At 44.9% G+C, this 18,716-nt stretch overlaps 1 protein-coding gene across 5 annotated transcripts in view; it reads right to left on the reverse strand.

The window, feature by feature from the left end:
* ARHGAP17 (Rho GTPase activating protein 17) overlaps nt 1-18,716 on the reverse strand; it is a 94,832-nt gene that overhangs the window by 38,973 nt on the left and 37,143 nt on the right. For all 5 annotated transcript variants that reach the window (XR_010661634.1, XM_065924527.1, XM_065924523.1 and 2 more), the window contains exons 2-7: nt 16,264-16,303; nt 11,984-12,088; nt 6,320-6,393; nt 5,100-5,211; nt 4,793-4,869; nt 1,035-1,146 (exon numbers count right to left, since the gene is read on the reverse strand). Coding sequence is in view for 4 of the 5 variants with exons in the window: in XM_065924527.1 (XP_065780599.1) it covers nt 1,035-1,146; nt 4,793-4,869; nt 5,100-5,211; nt 6,320-6,393; nt 11,984-12,088; nt 16,264-16,303 (520 nt within the window). In the remaining variant the exon portion in view is untranslated. The remainder of the gene's footprint in view (nt 1-1,034; nt 1,147-4,792; nt 4,870-5,099; nt 5,212-6,319; nt 6,394-11,983; nt 12,089-16,263; nt 16,304-18,716) is intronic.

The following is an 18,716-nucleotide window of genomic DNA, read 5'->3' on the forward strand; positions in this document are numbered from 1 at the left end:
AAAGCCAGTGTGAGACTTTTATCAGAAGCATTTGTGTGGTTACCATCTTTTTAAATGCAAAGGCTATGGCATGACTTCAGTATTAGTTCTTAACCACTATATTATTTTTGACAAGTTGTTTTACTGCAAATTGTCCAAGGTTTCCTATCTTGGAAAAAAGTGAATTATAGCACAGCCTGAATAAACCAAAATATCCAGTCCTAATGCTGCCTAGAAATGAACAGACCAGTTTTGGAAAATGGTGAATATAACAAGAGGAAGAAAAGTCTCAGGCCATTCTAAGACTCATCAAAGATTTGCTTCTTTACCATCTCAAATAACATTTTGAATAAACATCTATTTTTGTAGATAAATGCATAGATAATAAGATAACCACCTAGTCTGGAATTTAATTTATGAGATTCAAATTTATATTTCTCCCATGTTAGAAACCAATTGTCCTAGCAACATCTTAAAAATAATCCTTCCCTTTCCTATGGACATATTATGACCCCATTACTATATATTCAACTGTTAAACATAATAACATTCATTCTAGAAAACCTATACAATTCTATTTTTGTGCTTACTGTGCATTATTTTAATTTTTATAACTTTTATGAAATGTTTTTCTATAGTTTTCTCCCTTTCTCTCCCCCCACTCTTTATTTTATTTATTTTTAGTTGGAGGATAATTGCTTTACAATGTTGTAGTAGTTTCTGCCATACATCAACATGAATCAGCCACAGACATACCTATTAAAATCTTCGTTTTAAATAAACCTAGACATTTTAATCAAGTTTTTAAAAAAATATTCTACTTGAATTAAAAAAAAATAATGTTTCACTCTGATTACAAAGCAATATAAAGAAAATAAAGAAAATAGGAAAAGAAAGAAAAAAGGAGGAATAGAAACCACCTTGAATATCATTTAGGGAATTCTAATAGGAATTACGTAAGACATGAAATAACTTGCAATATTTGACCTTTCATCCATCATTTGCAAAATCCAAAAGACTGATTTAAGTACACATTCATTAGGGAATTTTCCTACCTTGCACTGTTCTACTTTATTTCCAGCTTCATCCATCTCTTCCTTTAGGGTATCTATTTTTGATGGAAGCCCCTGAAAGTTGGTTCCTGAAGATTTGTGAGCCTGGTTCCACCTGCAGAAGCAGAGGGGTAGGCATTATCTGAGTATCCACCGTATACACGCAATCTTGTGGAGTCAAGGATCTAACAGAGACAGATTCCTTTCCCAAAGCTGATTCTACCTGGGACAGATGTTAGTACCTAGGACGCCAGCTTCTCTGGAGTTTATCCTCTAAGAAAGGAAAATGGCAAAAGTGACACAGGCTTCCCGCTGTGACAGGATGCTCATGGTGCTGGGAGCAGCTGTCCGCTCTGAGCAGAACTGACACATCTTGTCTCATGCAAGCCCCGCTGCTGGAAATCAGTCCATGGAACCTCTTCCTCTAGCGTCCCATCTTGGCATTGTTGCCATGAAATAAATACCCCCTTGTCCTCTTGCTTTGATCTAGAATGTTCCCTGTGCCACTGGGGGTCAGTTGCTGCTCTTTAGGACCCCTCACAACACTGCCAACAACTGTCCTGACCTGTGACTACTTTTAGCAAGTGGAAGCCAGAACTTCAGTCATGGAGCTAGTCATCGATAGCTGTGAAAGCACTTTAAGAATTAAAATCACTTCAATGTATGACAAAAACCACTACAATACTATAAAGTAATTAGCCTCCAACTAATAAAAATAAATGAAATATGACTAAAAAAAATAAATAAATAAAATCACTTGTAAGAATTAATATGCCAAAGACAACAGCTACAGCAAATCTGAAACATAATGTCGAATGTTTACATTCCTTTCACAGTGAGTCAGGACTCCCTTCCCCCAAATTATACAGTTATAGTCATGGTGAGGGGGGGCGGTGCATGGGGAATAACACTCTAAAACAACTTCTCTTCGGTTTTCAAGAGTGTTTTGAGTTCTTTTTAAATATGGGCATACCTGCTATTGTGGAAAGTTCTAGCACTTTAAATTTAAACATGGATATTATATGGATGCAGAAAAGAACTCATGTTAGCATCTTATCAAGCTTCCCAGACGACTGCATTGCCCTCAGAAGGCTCCGCCCCACTCTTTCACATTCCTGATTGTGGCGCACTCCTCCACAGCAAGGCTTCAGTAAACATGCTGAAGCAAAGCTGGCGATGGAAAAAGCATTGACTTTGAAGTCTGATAGGCTCCAGTCTAAAGCTTGGCTCTGCCTTCATTAGCTGTGTGACCTTGGGCAATGGCCTAATCTCTCTGTGCCTCAGGTTGTCTCATCTGCAAAACTAAGAAAACAAATACCGTCTGCCCACCAGAACTGTCCTAAGCAACAAAGGAGAGAACAAACATACATGTATATGCGTGTGCACGTGATGGGAGTCCCACCTGATGTTAGCAGTTACCATTTTCCTCCAGGGAAAAACAACAGGAATAAGTAAATCTAACGAGGAAATATTCATCTATTTCAGTTTCTCTGATCACTAAATGAAGGGGGCCGTGAACGCAGGACGAAGAGTCAGTGCTGAGATCTCCTACGGGATATGTGTGTTGCAGATGTAAGTTCCGGGCAGGTAGGCATCTATAATATTGCTCAACCAACTCCAGTAAGAGTGATTCATAGCTTTGTTTAATTAACCATAAAAACATCCTTGCTTTTCTTCAGCGAAAATCTACCACTGAGCAGCCTGCACTCCCCGATGCTGGTTCTGGCCACAAGATGCTAATCACACATACACAGGTGGCAAGAACATGATGGGCTTTGCGTTCAGAATCCTAGCTCTGCTGTTTGTTGTGTCTAAGGGCCAAAGCGAGTCACAGACACGCCATGTGCAGGTGCCTCTTCTCTCTGTAATGCAAGTCTCCTCTCAAAGCAGGGGATGTCACATAACCTCCGAACCCCTGTCCCCCTGCAACTCTCACTGAAGGGTCTCTGCATTTAGGATCTGACAGAATCTGGTTCACAGTAAGGACCTACATCATGTCTGGTGAAAACACGAAAAGGCAAACTGATAGGGATTGGTGGGAGAATCGGAAGAACTCACATATCACATATGTGTATCTGGCATGTGGCAAGCGCCTGGTAGGTGGTGGCAATTACCATTTTCACCACGTGTTCATTCCTACATGTCCCTTTAATCATCTCGACATTTGTTAAATCAGGATGTGTCTTACCAATTGATTTGTGCATTTAATACAGTGGTGTTTCTATTTCATTTCCCTCTTGAAGTCGGGTATTAGATCAGTGGTGCATCTGACACTCAATGGCATCTTAGAAACAAGGAAATGCAGCTCTGTTACAGACTCAATCTGTGGTAAAAGCATCTGACACGCAGTAAGTCAGTAAATGGTGGCTGTGTCTCCATTTATTTGTCAAACAGAAATAACCACATCTGTTTCACAAGAGCGCAATGATGACAATTAACAAAGCAGGGCTCAGCAAAGCCACCTGTTTTGCAAATAAAATTTTCTTCAAACACAGCCTTGCTCATGCATTTACACACTGCCCAGGGCTACTTTTATGCTGCAACAGCAGAGGTGAGTAGCCGGAACAGGGAGCTTCTGGGTGGCAAAGCCGAAAATATTTACTATCTGGCCCTTCACAGAAGAAGTTTGTCAACCCCTGTATAAGGTATGAGAAAGGATCGGGCCTGTGGGGGCCATCTCCCTTATCCCCATGCTTCTCATGTGAGTCATCGATACAAACGCCCTCACAGATGGAGCTGAGGCTGCAGCCCGGATCGCTGACAGGTCACTTGACATCAGCCCTCTGGGATGGTCACTTGTTTTTACTTACTTCTTCCCTGTTGAGCACCAGCATTTCTTTCTATTTTTGAATTAATTATATTGTATTTTGAATGATTTCCCCAGCTTTTCTGAATGTATTGCATGACGTTTTCTCTGATACAGTAAAACATTTGAGTATACAAATAGATTACAAGGTCTGCAGTGATGAATTAAAGATAAAAGTGCTTTTTAATCTATTTGCAGACACAGCTTCAGATATAGTTCTTCCTGTTTTTGGTTGTTGACAGAACATAAGCAGTTTCTTACATGTTTTTAAAATTTACAGTCAGGCTCTCTCCCTTTATCTGGAAGGAAACTGAGTTCCCCTTTCTGCAGAGCTTTCACCTTGTGGAAGAGACCACAGGAAAGTGCAGATGAGAACAAAGTAGGAGGGGAAGAGAGGTTCGATAAAATGTGACAATTAAAAAATGAAACTAACTATGCTCTGGGAAGGAAGGATGACTTACTCCCTTCCTGAGTCCTGTCTGTTCTCCACAAGCACGTGCAATGTGCAAGAATGCCTGTTCTAGGATGGACTGGAGCACAGAATCCCTGACTGTGAAAAATAGTCAAAACCACATGAGTGTATCTTGACACAGTGGGACCCTTTGCGGTTGCTAGATCACAGATCTATTTATTCCTACACTCCACTACTCCAAGAACAACACTCCTAGTCTTTCTTAGAACCGTCTCTTCTTCCCTGAAAACACGTAGTTTTTTTTTTTCTTTCCTTCTCCTTTCATTGTTGGTTGATTAAAAGCAGGGTGTTCTAACACCATCTCGCTACCATGCTTGGGAGAATGAGGCTGGAAAGCAGGTGTACGTGGGTGTGAGTCAGGCATGTGAGTCTGCGGCGACTTCCGTGTGTCCACCAGCGGTCTTTATCTGTGTTGAAGAGGGGGACGGCTGCTGGGGATGTCATGGAAGATCGCACTGTGGGCTGTTTTCGGCTTTCTCTTACCTGGCTCTGACCGAGTCCCAGTCTAACACCAGTTTGGCGAGTTGCTTCCTCTGCTTCTGGATGTTGGGAATCTCGACCTGGAAAGAACACACGAACATGCCGCGTGGGACGAGCTTCAGGCTTTTCAGTTTAACGTCTGAAAGTGTGACCTTTATTTACAAATGTTTTTTCTCTTTAGGCAAAGGATTTTGTACCCTCCGCTTACGCCCCTTATTTCCACAAAGAAGCGTAAATGTCAAAAGCACTGATGGTTAAAATTTCAGATACACGTGAACCTTCCCCACCCAGCCCCCACCGAAGTCCCCACCTCTGCGATGCCATACAGAGGGTCCACAATCTCCTTCTCGACAAAGACTTCATGCTGAGAGAGTTCCAGAGCCAGCTGATTCTCAGCATCTCCACACGTCTCCAGCATCTTCCTTTAAAAAACAAGATGCGCCGACAGCACATGTACATCCATTAAATCTGGCCCCCAAAGCCCACACTGAGCCAGCTCCGCAGTCCCCACGATGGGAACACCTTAGGGCGCTACATGATAGAGCCTTAAAAATGCGTAAATTTATTAGGGCGTGAGTCCACATGCTTGTTCTTTAAAATGAACGAGACTATCTCAGGTACACTGTGTGTGTGCATGGGTGGGAAGTGTGTAAACAGTGAGGTGACAACTCACTGAAAGGTTAGGTCCTTGGATCAGGGGAAACCAAATATTCTCAAAAGCACTCTGAAAATCATTTAAAACACACATCAAGTTCATTATACTATTATGTTTTCTGTTTGCTAGAAAATAATAGTAAAGTTCATTATACTGTATCTGTTTTCTGTCTTCACGGCCTAGGCAGTGCCCCTCAAAGAACGACAGAGAACTACAGGGCGCAGAGGATGGCAGACCCTGGAAATGGGCTGAGAAGTCCGAAGGTCATACCCAGCTGGGAGACGACGGCCCGTGTTACAGCAGGAGAGAGAGCTGACAGGATCCAAGGACACTAGCCTCGCAGAGAAGCGGGTGGAAGGAAAGGTCAGCCTTCCCTTTTACAAAGAAAACAGCTTTACTACTAGATTTTAAAACTATGTAATACATGATCATTGTAAAAAAAAAAAAAGAAAGAAAGAAAAGATCCACATAATTCAGCAAAGGCCCTATTTTGAGATGACCTCCACTGACATTATGGTGATCATCTTTAAAGACTCTTAAGGACTGGAAGGGACTGGTCAGGGCCTATAAATCCTAGTCAACACCTGAACCAGGGAAGAGACGCAGTTCTTTATATCCAGGCTCAGCAGAATAAACACTGACCTATCAATTACTTCGCTATTAGCCCTCTGTAGCCTCGATCCCCACTTCTATTAAAAGAAAGATTCTCTAGCATCCCAGGGGCCTCCCCTGAGGCCTGAGCCACTCCCCTGGCAGATGGGCCACGCCATCACACTCACGGTCCCTCTGGCCACGCAGGAGGCCGCCCCCCAGCCACCCACTTCCACCAACCCACAGGGCGCTCGGTTCTCTTTCTGATAGCAGTCAATTCTTACCCCAGGAGAGAGTCTTCTAGCTGAGTTGATGCTTCCTGCATATTCTGAGCGAGAGCTGTCAGAGGGAGTTTTTTCTGGAAGGCAGAAGACAATAGGGTTTTATTTTTTTCGTTAGAGTTGACACCCATTCTTAATCACCTGCGTCAGATCATCAGTCATTGGTTTCTTCTCCAGGTACACCGCACAGGTAAGAAATACCTACTTAGGTTTAGGTTCCGGTCTCAAAGGAATCAATTGTGTGACTTAACCTCTGTGTTCATTTCCTCATGCCTGGAAATTAGGGCTAACAAAGGGTCCCAGGGCTGTCTGTTGACTAAAGGAGATATATCAAGGTCAAGCAACCCCCCACAAGGTAAGTACTTAGCACATGTAAGCTGCTATTATCACTGTTGTTGTTGCTATTACTATAATTACTGGTTAATCAAGAGCATACTATGTCCTATACACTAGGGACATAGGACATAAGACATAGACCATGTTCTCTGATTATCACGGCAAATAAATACAATGAACTGCTCAAATTTCAAAAATTGCTAGAATACTCATTCTTAAACTGGCTCTTACAGTGGCCATAATCATAAAGATTTTGCTTCAGTTAAAAATCTGAAAATACCAAGCTAAATATCCAAAAAAGTTTAAGGTTTTTAAGCACAAAACCATTCCTATTCCTACCAGAGACTGATTTTTCAGCTGGAAATGACCGTAAGGGTCATCTGATTAATGTTCGTATAGTGTGGCTGAGAAATGGGAAGCCCGGGGTGCTTACATGGCCTGACCAGGCACCCCGGTGAGGGCACGGACCCAGACCTTGGTGCTGATGGCCCGAGCCCCGGTTCAGATCCTGTCCACACCTGGCTGGTGGCTTATCTCAGAATACGGGCAGAAGACGCCAGGACAGCTGCATGTAGGTTGGTCATAACACCATAACCTGCTAACAAAAACTGCTTTCAATGCTGCAGCACCCCATGTCATTTCGCCTTCCAAGTAGGAACAGCACTCATGTTTAAGACCCAGGATTCACCTTGCCGTGGCAGAGCTCTGCCTTGACCTCACGCATGGCACCTGCCTTTCCTGCTTTCAAAGGGGTCCACCCAATATACTTAGAGAATTTCTCTGGAAGGCTATACAAGAAACTGCTTCTACTGGTGGTCCTGGAGAGGGGGACTGGGTACCCAGAGAACAGAGCTGGGAGAGGCATCATGTTATGTTCACTTGAATATTATGGATTTTGACCATGTAAATGGAACAGCCCATTCAAAATGGTTCATTTAAATTTAAAAATAAATAACAATGGGGACTTCCATGTAGGGGTCACGGGTTCAATCCCTGGTCAGGGAACTAAGTTCCCACATGCTGCGCTGCATGGTGCAGCCAAAATAAAACAAAATAACATAAAAAATAAATAAAAATAAATAACAATAAATATATTTATCCATCTCCCTTTCCCATCAGGTTATTTTCAAATAAACAAACAAGAGGCTTCATGTGCCCCACAAGGAGACGCTCCCGGATTCCACCTTTCTAAACTAGGAAGCTATAAGAATATGGGCAGTATACTTGGATCACAACAGAGGATAATTCATGCCTTTTAGTGATGTTGCCTTTCTAAGGGAACTTAATGTATGCTAAATGCAGTAAGGAAGAGAAATATACTTTGTGCAATTCTAGATAGAGGTCTATGGGGAAACAAATCATAAAGAGAAGAGTTTATTTTGATAAGTGTCATTCAAGTACCCAGCTGTAACTAAGCTGTGGTTTCCATGCCCTTACTCCCAAGCACAACAATCCCATTTCCTAATGTCCAGATTACAGACATTCCACTCATTTGACACTTGAGCTGATTAATGAAGATGCTGTCTACTCACATCAGACGCCTCCATAGAGACGGCTGAGAGCATCCTAATTTACAAAAGGCATGCCAGTTGTGCAAAAATAATTCCAGATCTAACATGTATGACCCACAATATAAGCTGAGAAGTTTGGGTTGAGAAGGCCACCTGCTACGTCTCTCTTCCCTCTAATTCTTGCCTCTTCCCAAGCATGGAAGCTTTCGATGGGGCCTTGGGGAGGCTCCTCTGGTATTTCCTCGAGCCTGAGAGGCTGCTGCAATTTTCTCAACATGACTGACATCTGATGGCCGCCAATCACCTGTCGTTTCCATGGTGACTCCCCTTCCCGCATGCAGAGTATAGACATTCTCAGAGCCTGTCCTGGGCACTTTGATTTGAGGTTGGAAAACGAAGGCTGAGGCATTAGGTTTCAGCAACGAGGATGATACACCTTTGCCCCTGCTGCCTGGGACAGGCCCACCAACTGCCACTCTATTCTCCTTTACAGCCAGGCCACCACCTCCTCCAGGAAGCCTCCCTTAACTACCCCTCTCCTCTGGTATCCGTCCTTGGTCCAGGGCTGTGTCTCAAAGCAGACCAAAGGAACAAGAAGACAGCTCTGTGTGAAGGACAATGACCTATAGCATGAATGGGAGGAAGCAGGAAATACTGAGACTGAACTGATAAGGAAGATTTGATTGGATTATGAAGGGCTCAAGTCATCTTCCCCAGGTGGCTCAGTGGTGAAGAATCTTCCTGCAATACAGGAGATGCGGGTTTAATCCCTGGGTTGGGAAGATCCCCTGGAGAAGGAAATGGCAACCCACTCCAGGATTCTTGCTTGGATAATCTCAGCGGCAGAGAAGCCTGGCGGGCTACAGTCCATAAGGTCTCAAAGAGTCAGACGAGACTGAGTGACTGAACACACACAAGTCCTCTAAAGAGCCTGGACTTTAGGATACTTTGTACAGCACAGAGAATACGGCCAATATTTTATAACAATTTTAAATGGAGTATAATCTATAAAAAGATTAAATCATGAAACTAATATCATTTTGTAAGGCTGCTATACTTCATTAAAAGGAAAAGACGACCTTGAAACTAACCCAGACAATGAGAAGCAGCCACTGTCCTGACACACTGCTGGCCTCTGGGATGCTTCCTTCTGTGCATCTGTCCCCTCAGACACTGCAGAATGCTTAATATCTTGCTCCCTGCCCCCCAAATGTCAGGAGGGTCCCCTGACCTTATGGCAGCCAAAAAAGTCTCTACGCCTTTCCAAATATCCCCAGGAGTGTAGTTCTGGTCCCTGCTGAGAACAAGCATAAGATTTTTTTTTTAGGCAGAAGGATAACAGGATCAACTTTTCTGTTGTCTGTGTTTGTTGTTTGGCCTCTCTGCATGGAATGTGGGCTCTTAGTTCCCTGACCAGGGATCGAACCTGTGCCCTCTGCACTGGAAGTGCAGAGTCTTAACCCCTGGACTGCCAAGGAAGTCCAGGATCAATTTATGTTTCAGGAAACCAACTCTGGTGATCACGTTGAAAAAAGGCTAAAAAAAGAAGGAAATGAGAGGCAGACAATGTAGCTCAATAAGTGACTGAACAGTCCATATGAGAGGTAATCGGGTCTTGCATTTAGGCGAAGGTGGTAAAGATGGAGTGGAGGTGAGGAATTCAAGACATAGTCACAGACAGAATCACAGGACTTGCAAATCAAGCAGCTATGGGAGGGAGAGGATAAGACAAGAAGGAAAACAAGACAACCTGGTCTGCATAATAGGGTGCATGGAATTCATGAGTCAACACAGAAGGAAGACTAGGTTATGCATGATAAAATAGACAACCAGGGGAGGCAGCATTTTCCTGATTGAAAATGGTTTACAAGTGCCAACAAGGTCCTACGTGTGGAACTCTGCTCATACTGCGGCCTGGATGGGAGGTGAGTTTGGGGGAGAATGGATACACGTGTGTGCACGGCCGAGTCCCTTCTCTGTTCACCTGACTCTCACAACACTGCTAACCGGCTCTACGCCAATACAAAATTAAAAGTTTAATTAAAAAAAGACAACATGGTTTACAGGTGCCTGAATAAACACACTAGTTAGGAGCCATGAGGAGAGGAGGAGCCCCAAGGAGTGTGAAGGTGAGAATAAGGAGATGATGGCAGACCCTTAGGGAATGATATTAACAGGGTAGCAGAGCAGAGGCCATGGCAAGAAAATGGGAAGGAACAGTGGGGGCAGGACCAGTGGGCTGGGCCTGGTTCTGATGGCAAGCTGGCCAGAAACGTGTGTAGGAAATATCAAAGGAGATGACACAGATCATCTGCCACCAATTCTTATGCGACATCTAGTGACAAATAAAACAATATGGGAGATCATAGCTTCCCTGAAAGCCATGGAAACTCCCACTTTAAAGTTACACGGGGTTCTAAGGGTCAGAGTACACTCACAGGCTGGGAACTTGTAACACTAAGGAGGGAATTGCCTGATGAGCAAAGCTGCGGTGCTCTGCTCAAGGGATATGGGGACTAGGATGCTTTGAGCAAACGTACCCTGGAGTAGACATCGGACTGTTTCCTAAAGCCCATCCTACCTCCTGCCTATAACAGCATCCTGAGTCCTGCTGAGGATCTACTCTGGTTTCGATGGAGCCTACAAGCTGGAGGTAAGACCACAGCCCAAACTCTGGGATGAGCCGTGATTGACTTAAGCTAACCAGCACATCCCGTCTCCTCACCCAGACTCACCCCCACCCACCGTAACTGGTGGGGGTTGGGAGGAGGCTGTTCAGGAATGGAGAATGTGACTCAACGCACATCAATGCAATGGAAAGGGACTTCTACCTGCCAATGGTATGGCAAAAAAGAAGTTTCCTCACTCCATTAAGGACACTACTAGGAGACATGCTCTCTACTCCAGCTGGACATGCACAAAGAAGCAGGCGGCCCATGGAAGCTGCTGGTAGCCAGCCTGCACCATGAGGGATAAAGCAGACACTGAAGAAGTTAAGAGGAAAGATGGAAAGAAACTGGGGTCCTGGTTACATCACTGCAAGGCTAGACCAAGCCGTACCTGAAGTCATCCCAACTACTGGATTTTTCAGTTAGTAAGTCAGTTAATTCTACTTTCTCAGATAATTCAAGAGAGACTTTCAGCTTTCTGCCGTCAAAGGATTTCTAACTGATGGTACAATCTCTAAAGGGCTTCCCTTGTAGTTCAGCTGGTAAAGAATCTGCCTGCAATGTGAGAGACCTGGGTTCAATCCCTGGGTTGGGATGATTCCCTGGAGAAGGGAAAGGCTACCCACTCCAGTATTCTGGCCTGGAGAATTCATTCCACGGATTGTATAGTCCAGGGGGTTGCAGAGAGTCATACACAAGTGAGCGAATTTCACTTTCACTTTCTTCTTTTTTTTTTTTTTAATATACATTTACTTATTTTAATTGGAGGCTAATTACTTTACAACATTGTGGTGGTTTTACCATACACTGACATGAATCCGCCACGGGTGTACACGTGTTCCCCATCCTGAAATCCCCTCCCACATCCCTCTGGGTCATCCTAGGGCACCAGCCCCAAGCACCCTGTCTCATCACTTTCACTTTCAATCTCTAAAAGCACCTGTAGAGAATTCAGTGTGAGCAGAGCCTTCAGCTCAGGGAAGCATGAAAGAATGTTATGGTCAGGCATGAGTCGTGAGTGTGAATGGTGATACAAGGTTCATGTCTGCAGTCAAACCTTCTGATGCTACTTGGGAAAATTCGACTGATAAAGGGCAAGAAGCTTCTCAGGGGCATGAGAACCTGGGCTCCGAGTCCCAGCCAGCACTCACGTGTCTCCTCTCTGTGTCGGTGCCATGCTGGCCCTGGAAGCAGGCCATGAGACGCTTGTGGGAATGGTGACACATGGAGCGCACCGTGTCCAGACGCCGCTCGATCTGAAAACACAAGAGACAGACGAGCAGTTGGCGGGGCTCAGGAACCAGCTCTGCCTCCTCTCCTGCAATGTTTGCACGCAGGCAGGGAAGAGTCCTGCCATCAAACTTTTTAGGTGTAAATGGAAAAGGCTCCCATACATCTACAGCAGGGTTTCTCACTATTGACAACTGGGCTGGGTAATTCTGGGCTAGGGAGCTGTCCTATGCATTATCGGTATGTTTAGCATCATCTCTGGCTTCCACCCACTAGATGCCGGTCGCACCCAACTGCCCCCTTTCTGACAACCACAACTGTCCCTGGATATTGTCAAATACCCTCCCAGAGGCCAATATGGTCCCTGGTTTTGCAGTGAAGCCTCAGATCCCTTATAGACTGACTCCATGTGCAGGAGGAAGGGACAGTCCTGACTAGAACTTGCACTTTGATGAGCGGTGGCCAAATCACACACCACAGCACCGGCAAAGCCCCGGGTCCAACCAGCAGCACTACAGATGAACAAGCTGAGGCCAGCCCCAGGCCCGCTGCCAGTGGGAGAGCCATGGGGACATTCAGCTTCCTCCAGATTGTGGCAATGGAGTCCTCCACACGCGGTGCATCAGACAGAAGAGTCAAAGATGTGCTCCTCAACTGACACTTGAGATCAGTGTTTTCAAAATTGTTCCTTATTGTTCCTTATTGGGCTTGGGATGGCTGGGTGGGGGGGGGGGGCTGTTTTTGCCTTTATTTATTTATTGTTTTAGAACAAACCTCTAAAGCAAAATGGACACCCAACAGTAAGAAACTCTGACTCTGGGGGCCCACTCATTATCATCAGCTTCCCAAAATATTATTGCTGGGATATGGCTGTTTATGGCAAAGAGAGCTGCTTTTTACAGGAAGGAATGCCAAAAATGTGTATTCTGATGACTCATTAAGAATGAGGGCAGGCCCTTAGGGATGCTTTCTATTTTAAAGAAAAATCAACAGATTTCAAGAAGAGTACATTTTTATCCCAAAACATTTTACCCAAGTAGATGGTTTTGGGCCTCCTTCTCAAGCAGCCCTTCTTCAGACACGGGGCCCCTCCCAGGACCCCAATCTGCAGCCTCATTTATTTAGGACCAGATGCCACATCACTTGCCCCAAATGTTATAATGACCTGATTGTAAGGCACTGGAAAATTAATATGCGTTCTCCACTGGCCATAAAAACACGGGCGGGGGGGAACCCAGAAAACTTCATTTTTACTCCATTCCATTTTCCACTGGTGGTGGTTTAGTCGCTAAGTCGTGTCCAATTTTTGTGACCCCATGGACTGTAGCCTGCCAGGCTCCTCTGTCCATGGGATTCTCCAGGCAAGAGTAACAGGGAGGGTTGCCATTTCTGTCTCCAGGGGTTCTTCCCAAGCCAGGAATCGAACCCAGGTCTTCTGCATTGGAGGCAGATTCTTTACTGACTCAGCTGCGAAGGAAGCCTCAATTTCCACTAGAATTCCTTGATGACTCAGACAGTAAAGAATTCGCTTGCAACGCAGGAGACTCAGGTTGGATCTGTGGGTCGGGAAGATCACCTGGAGAAGGGAATGGCTACCCACTCGAGTATTCTTGTCTGGAGAATCCCATGGACAGAGGAGGCTGGCAGGCTACAGTCCATGGGTTCGCAAAGAGTCAAACACGACTGAGCGACTTCACTTTTATAAAGTCCACAAGGATAAGGCCTTGGTCTGTTATGTTCACTGATTTATCCCAAGTGCTTTGATCACTGCCTGGCCCATGAATGGAAGGTGGTATGTGTTGAAGAAACAAGTATATACTGAATCCCTGTACACGGTATTAGAAAAACAAGAGTAAATAATCTGTGGTTCTTGCCCTCCTGGGGTTGACAGCCTCTTGGGGAAATTCCAGACAAACAAGATAAAAGGGCGGCCTCTTGAACTGCTCTAACTGAGATCTAAGAAAAGAGGCAGGAGAAAGAGCAAATTGAGGGAAGTCTCACACCAGAAACAAAATAACTTCTGTGGCTTGTGACAGTGGCAAAAATCATATCAACAAGTCACTAATATCTACCCCTTACCACGGGCCGGGCTCTGCTCCCAGAGCTGACCACGTTTAACCCGTGAGCCCCCCCCAACAACCCCACGGGGTGATATGTCAATTACCCTCCTTCTTGAGAAGTGGAAACTGAGGCAGAGGGAGGTTCAGAGAATTCTTGAGGCCACCCAACTAGTTAGGGGCAGACCTGGCATGGAATACAGGTGGCTGGTCACCAAACTCAGCCCTCTGAACCACGACACGCCTTCTTTATGGCTAAAGGCCACAGAAAGAAGAGCAGGAAGGAAAACAACTGCTGCAGACGTGGAGTATCTGTGTTATAAAATAAGGAGTTCCTATATCTTGTGATAAACCACAATGGAATAGAATATGAAAAAGGATATATAGATATATATAACTGAATCATTGTGCTATACAGCAGAAATTAACACAACACTGCAAATCAACTATACTTTAATCAAATAAATATATATATATATAAATTAAGGATTTCTAGAAACTACCAAACTCCTCAGGCCCCAGTGGATGTTTCAGCAAAGAGACAAGAACGGTCACTCTCTGAGTCCCGTACAATTTCTGCCTCTACCTGCCAGCAAGAGCTCTGGTCTCTTCTCAGGGCTTTGGGGATGAAATCACTGACATGAGATGTGGGAATGAGAATGCTCACAGGAAAACCTAGTGGAACTGGAACAAACAATATTTCTAAAAGTCTGAAAATGGATTTGAAATATCTGATAAAAGCTAGAGGGGAAATAGTGTTAAGAATTTGATTCTTAAGCTACAGTATGTATGTTAGTCACTCAGTCGTGTCCGATACTTTGTGACCCCGTGGACTGTACCCCGCCAGGCTCCTCTGGTCATGGTGTTCTCCAGGCAAAAATACTGGGGTGGGTGGCCATTCTCTTCTCCAGGGGAGTTTCCTGACCCAGGGATTGAACCCAGGTTTCCAGATTATTTACCATCTGAGCCATCTGGGAAGCCCTAAACTATAATATTGTATATCAACTATATCTAAATAAATATTTTTTAAAAGATTATGATTCTTTAATAAATCTTAAAAAAAAAAGGAGTCCTTGATAAAAATATCTAGTCCTTAAAAATAGAAAAAAAAAAAAGTGCTCTTAAAATCTTCTACCTGCAGAAAACTGTCACAATTTAGGAGACTGTTTTGCATGGGGTGGGAGCAGAGCACAGGCAGTGTTTTTCTAAGTTACGCAGCTCCTCTCCGCGGGAAGAGACAGAAAGTCATCTGGGAGCAGATCTCTGGTCTCCAGGGACTCCTTGGAGCACACCTGAGGCAGGTTATGTAAATAAGAGGCTGGGAGACAGGTGAAGAAGTCTTAAGAAAATCTGCATGTGGAAGGGGTCCTGTCTTTCTCGAAGTGTTCGGTGTGGGTGGGGGTGGAGTGGGGCTGGGTGACGTGATGTCTACATAGGGTCCCAGCCCTCCCGGGAGAAACAGCCAGCCACACAGTCAGGGAAGCCTATTGAAAGGGGCATGGAGTAGCCGTAGTTAAGGTCCCCGGCGGGACGCGCCCCTCCCGGTACAGAGAGGAAAGTCTGGCCTCGCCATATGAAGCCACCCTAGGGCCTCTGGGTGGTTTTGAGAGGCCTGGTCACTGTCACTGAGACTCGGAGTCCTACGGGACCCAACTTAGCTCAGTCTGGGGGGAAGAAGCATAAAAGGGAGCAAAAAAATCCAGACTCTGTTGGAGCCAGTGGGGTCACTGCTGCAGCCGGTGGGGCCTGTTGCATCAACGGCACCGCGCAGCGAGCGGCCTGCAGGGACCCGTGACCAGGCCACGGTGCCAACGGCCCAGCCGGCCCAACCAGGTTCCGCCCCCTGTCCCCACCCCAACACCTGGCACTTGGACGCGGGACTAGCCCCATCTGAACTTCATAACATGACACCAAAGTTTCAGATCCCCTTTTATCACCGCGCAACTCAACTGCTTTGCTTTTCCTGCTCAAAGCCATGCTAATCATGCTAATTCTGTTTCGGGAAAAATCCCCCCAAAACAAAGAACCATAAGGTTCAGCTCTTCCCTATGGGTTTTTTATTTGTTTGGTTTTTTCCGCCTATGGGCTTTTTTGTTGTTGTTCTTATTTAAATGGAGCACTTTAAAAAGTCTTTCTTTTGTTACCTGTAACAGATCTTCACTGAGGACTTCTGTTTTCTCGGCCCTGTGGGAAAAATTCAAAGTTCAGAGTTAGACGTCTGGAAATAAAAAGCAACCCATGAAACTGAGTAGTTAGTATCCTGGAGTTTAAAACACAACAGGTAGAAATGAATGATCACAAGGGGGGAATTTTTACCAGTTTTTATATTAGAGGGTGACTTTAGCAAAACCACAAAGAAACAAATAAATGAAAGTCTGCGGAAACTAGCAACCCTAAAGACCAAATGATTGAGATCATTGGTTCTCAAACTTGGGCATGCACAGACCCAGCAAGGGGGGTGGGGGAGGAGGTGTGGCCTTAAAATGCCATATTCCAGAGTTGCTACCACTGTAGTGAGATCCTGAATTTGTAACAAGCCCTTCCTTGCCCAGAATTCCCTGGCAGGAGGCCTGTAGACCACACTTTGAGAAAACACTGCTCTGGAGAAAATTAAACTTCAGTTCTTAAAATGATCACTTATGAGTTTCACAGCCAACAAGCGTGTCACAGATCCAGAAAGGTTATGCAATGATACATACACTAACAACACTTAAGTCTTCCTTCCTTCAGCTATCTCATCTTTACTTTCAAAAGAGCCAAAATATTTTCACCCTTATCTATGCTTCAGAACTCCTGCTGACCTTTCTAGAGGACTGATACAGCAAACGACAATCAGCAGAGCACTGTGAGCTGCTGGAACCTCATGTGCCAGACCATCATCTTTTTCCAAGAAGATTTTTCTCTGCAGTTCAAAACAGCAGCATTGTTGGTATACCCAGGATCACTACAAAAGAGCCATTCTGGACTTCTGGTTCAAATAGTGATTTAAGCCCAGCCATTTAACATCCCTACCAAATTCCCACTGAAACAAACTGGGAAAGTTTTAAAGGAAAATGAAAAAAAAAAAAAATTCAGTTCTGATCACACTGTAGGAGGGAGGGAGGAAGACCAATGATGAATCAGAAAATTTGAAGCCTTTTTATAAGATACACTGCAGAACGGAAGGCTGCATGACCTTGATCTTGCCCATGAACCAACACAAGAGAAGGAGAAGGCATCTGGCCGGAAAAACCGGTGGGACCCCCAAGAATGACCACAGAACACCGCTAGGCTCAGAAGAGCACTAGATGCAAGGACGATGGCCCACACCCCCAATCCCATGCTTGGGAGACGGCACATCAAGTGAAGCCCAGCCGTTGGCACAGAGAGCTCCAATACCAGTTGTCAACAGCGGTGCCCCAGTTAACCTGGAGATGCCTACAGGAGTGGCTTACTTGTGGTTTCTGCAGGAAATTAGAACTCTGATCTGATTCAATCCTCCCAGGTCCCGAGGAGCAGAGCCTGGAGACCAGCCCAAGGCCCCAGGTTCCCAAAGAGGTCAACTCAACTCTATGAACGAGTTCTGGAAGCAGCCGGCCAAAATATGTCATCCTAGCCCTCGCTTGGCACGCATGGTGCCAGGCATTGCTGAAGCGCCAAACATAGGTAGTCATGCCAGTTAGGGAAGTGGAGCAGGACCCCAGCTGACTATGAGCTCAAGCAAGTGGCCTCAGAGAGAAGCCTGTGAGTCAGCCTAGCAGGGACAAACCTGGCATGAGACCACCATAGCTTCATCATTAATCCCAGCCTTGCCACTCCTCGAGCAAAATACCACCTCAAGACTATGTAACTTTCATTTGTCTTCACTGGCCAGAACCCAAAGTTCTGGATAGGGCCTTGGACGACTCTGACAGCATGCTGATATCTCCTTCTGTAAGTAGAAGTACGTGCAGAGAAAAGCCCCAAGGCCTATTAAAATATTCACAAGTTCAAAAGAGAAGACTCAGAGCACATATGTCTACTTATGAAACAAAATTTTAGAAATAGAAGAGAAAAACTTAATTTAAAACTCCCAGTGTGGTACACATGGCCAATCGGCACATAAAAAGATGCTCAACATTGCTAATTATTAGAGAAACACAAATCAAAACTACAACGTAGTACCACTTCACTAGTCAGAACGGCTGTCATTAAAAATTCTATAAATAACTTATGTTGGAGAGGTTACGGAAAAAAGGGAACCATCCTATACTGCTGAAGTGAAGTGAAAGTTGCTTAGTCATGTCCGACCCTTTGTGACCCCATGGACTATACAGTCCATGGAATTCTCCAGGCCAGAATACTGGAGTGGGTAGCCATTCCCTTCTCCAAGGGATCAAACCTGCATTGAACCCAGGCCTCCTGCATTGCAGGCAGGAGAATTCTTTACCAGCTGAGCCACACAGATTAATTATACTGCTGGTAGGAATGTACACTTGGTGCAGTCACCATGGAAAACAGCATGGAGTTTCCTCCTTAAAAAAACTAAACACAGAGTTATTGTATGACCCAGCAACTCCATTCCTTGGCATATATTCCAAACAAAATTATAACTCAAAAAGATATATGGACTCCAATA

Source organism: Muntiacus reevesi, chromosome 2 (genome assembly GCF_963930625.1).
Source record: "Muntiacus reevesi chromosome 2, mMunRee1.1, whole genome shotgun sequence".
In the NCBI taxonomy this organism is placed as follows: Eukaryota; Metazoa; Chordata; class Mammalia; order Artiodactyla; family Cervidae; genus Muntiacus; species Muntiacus reevesi.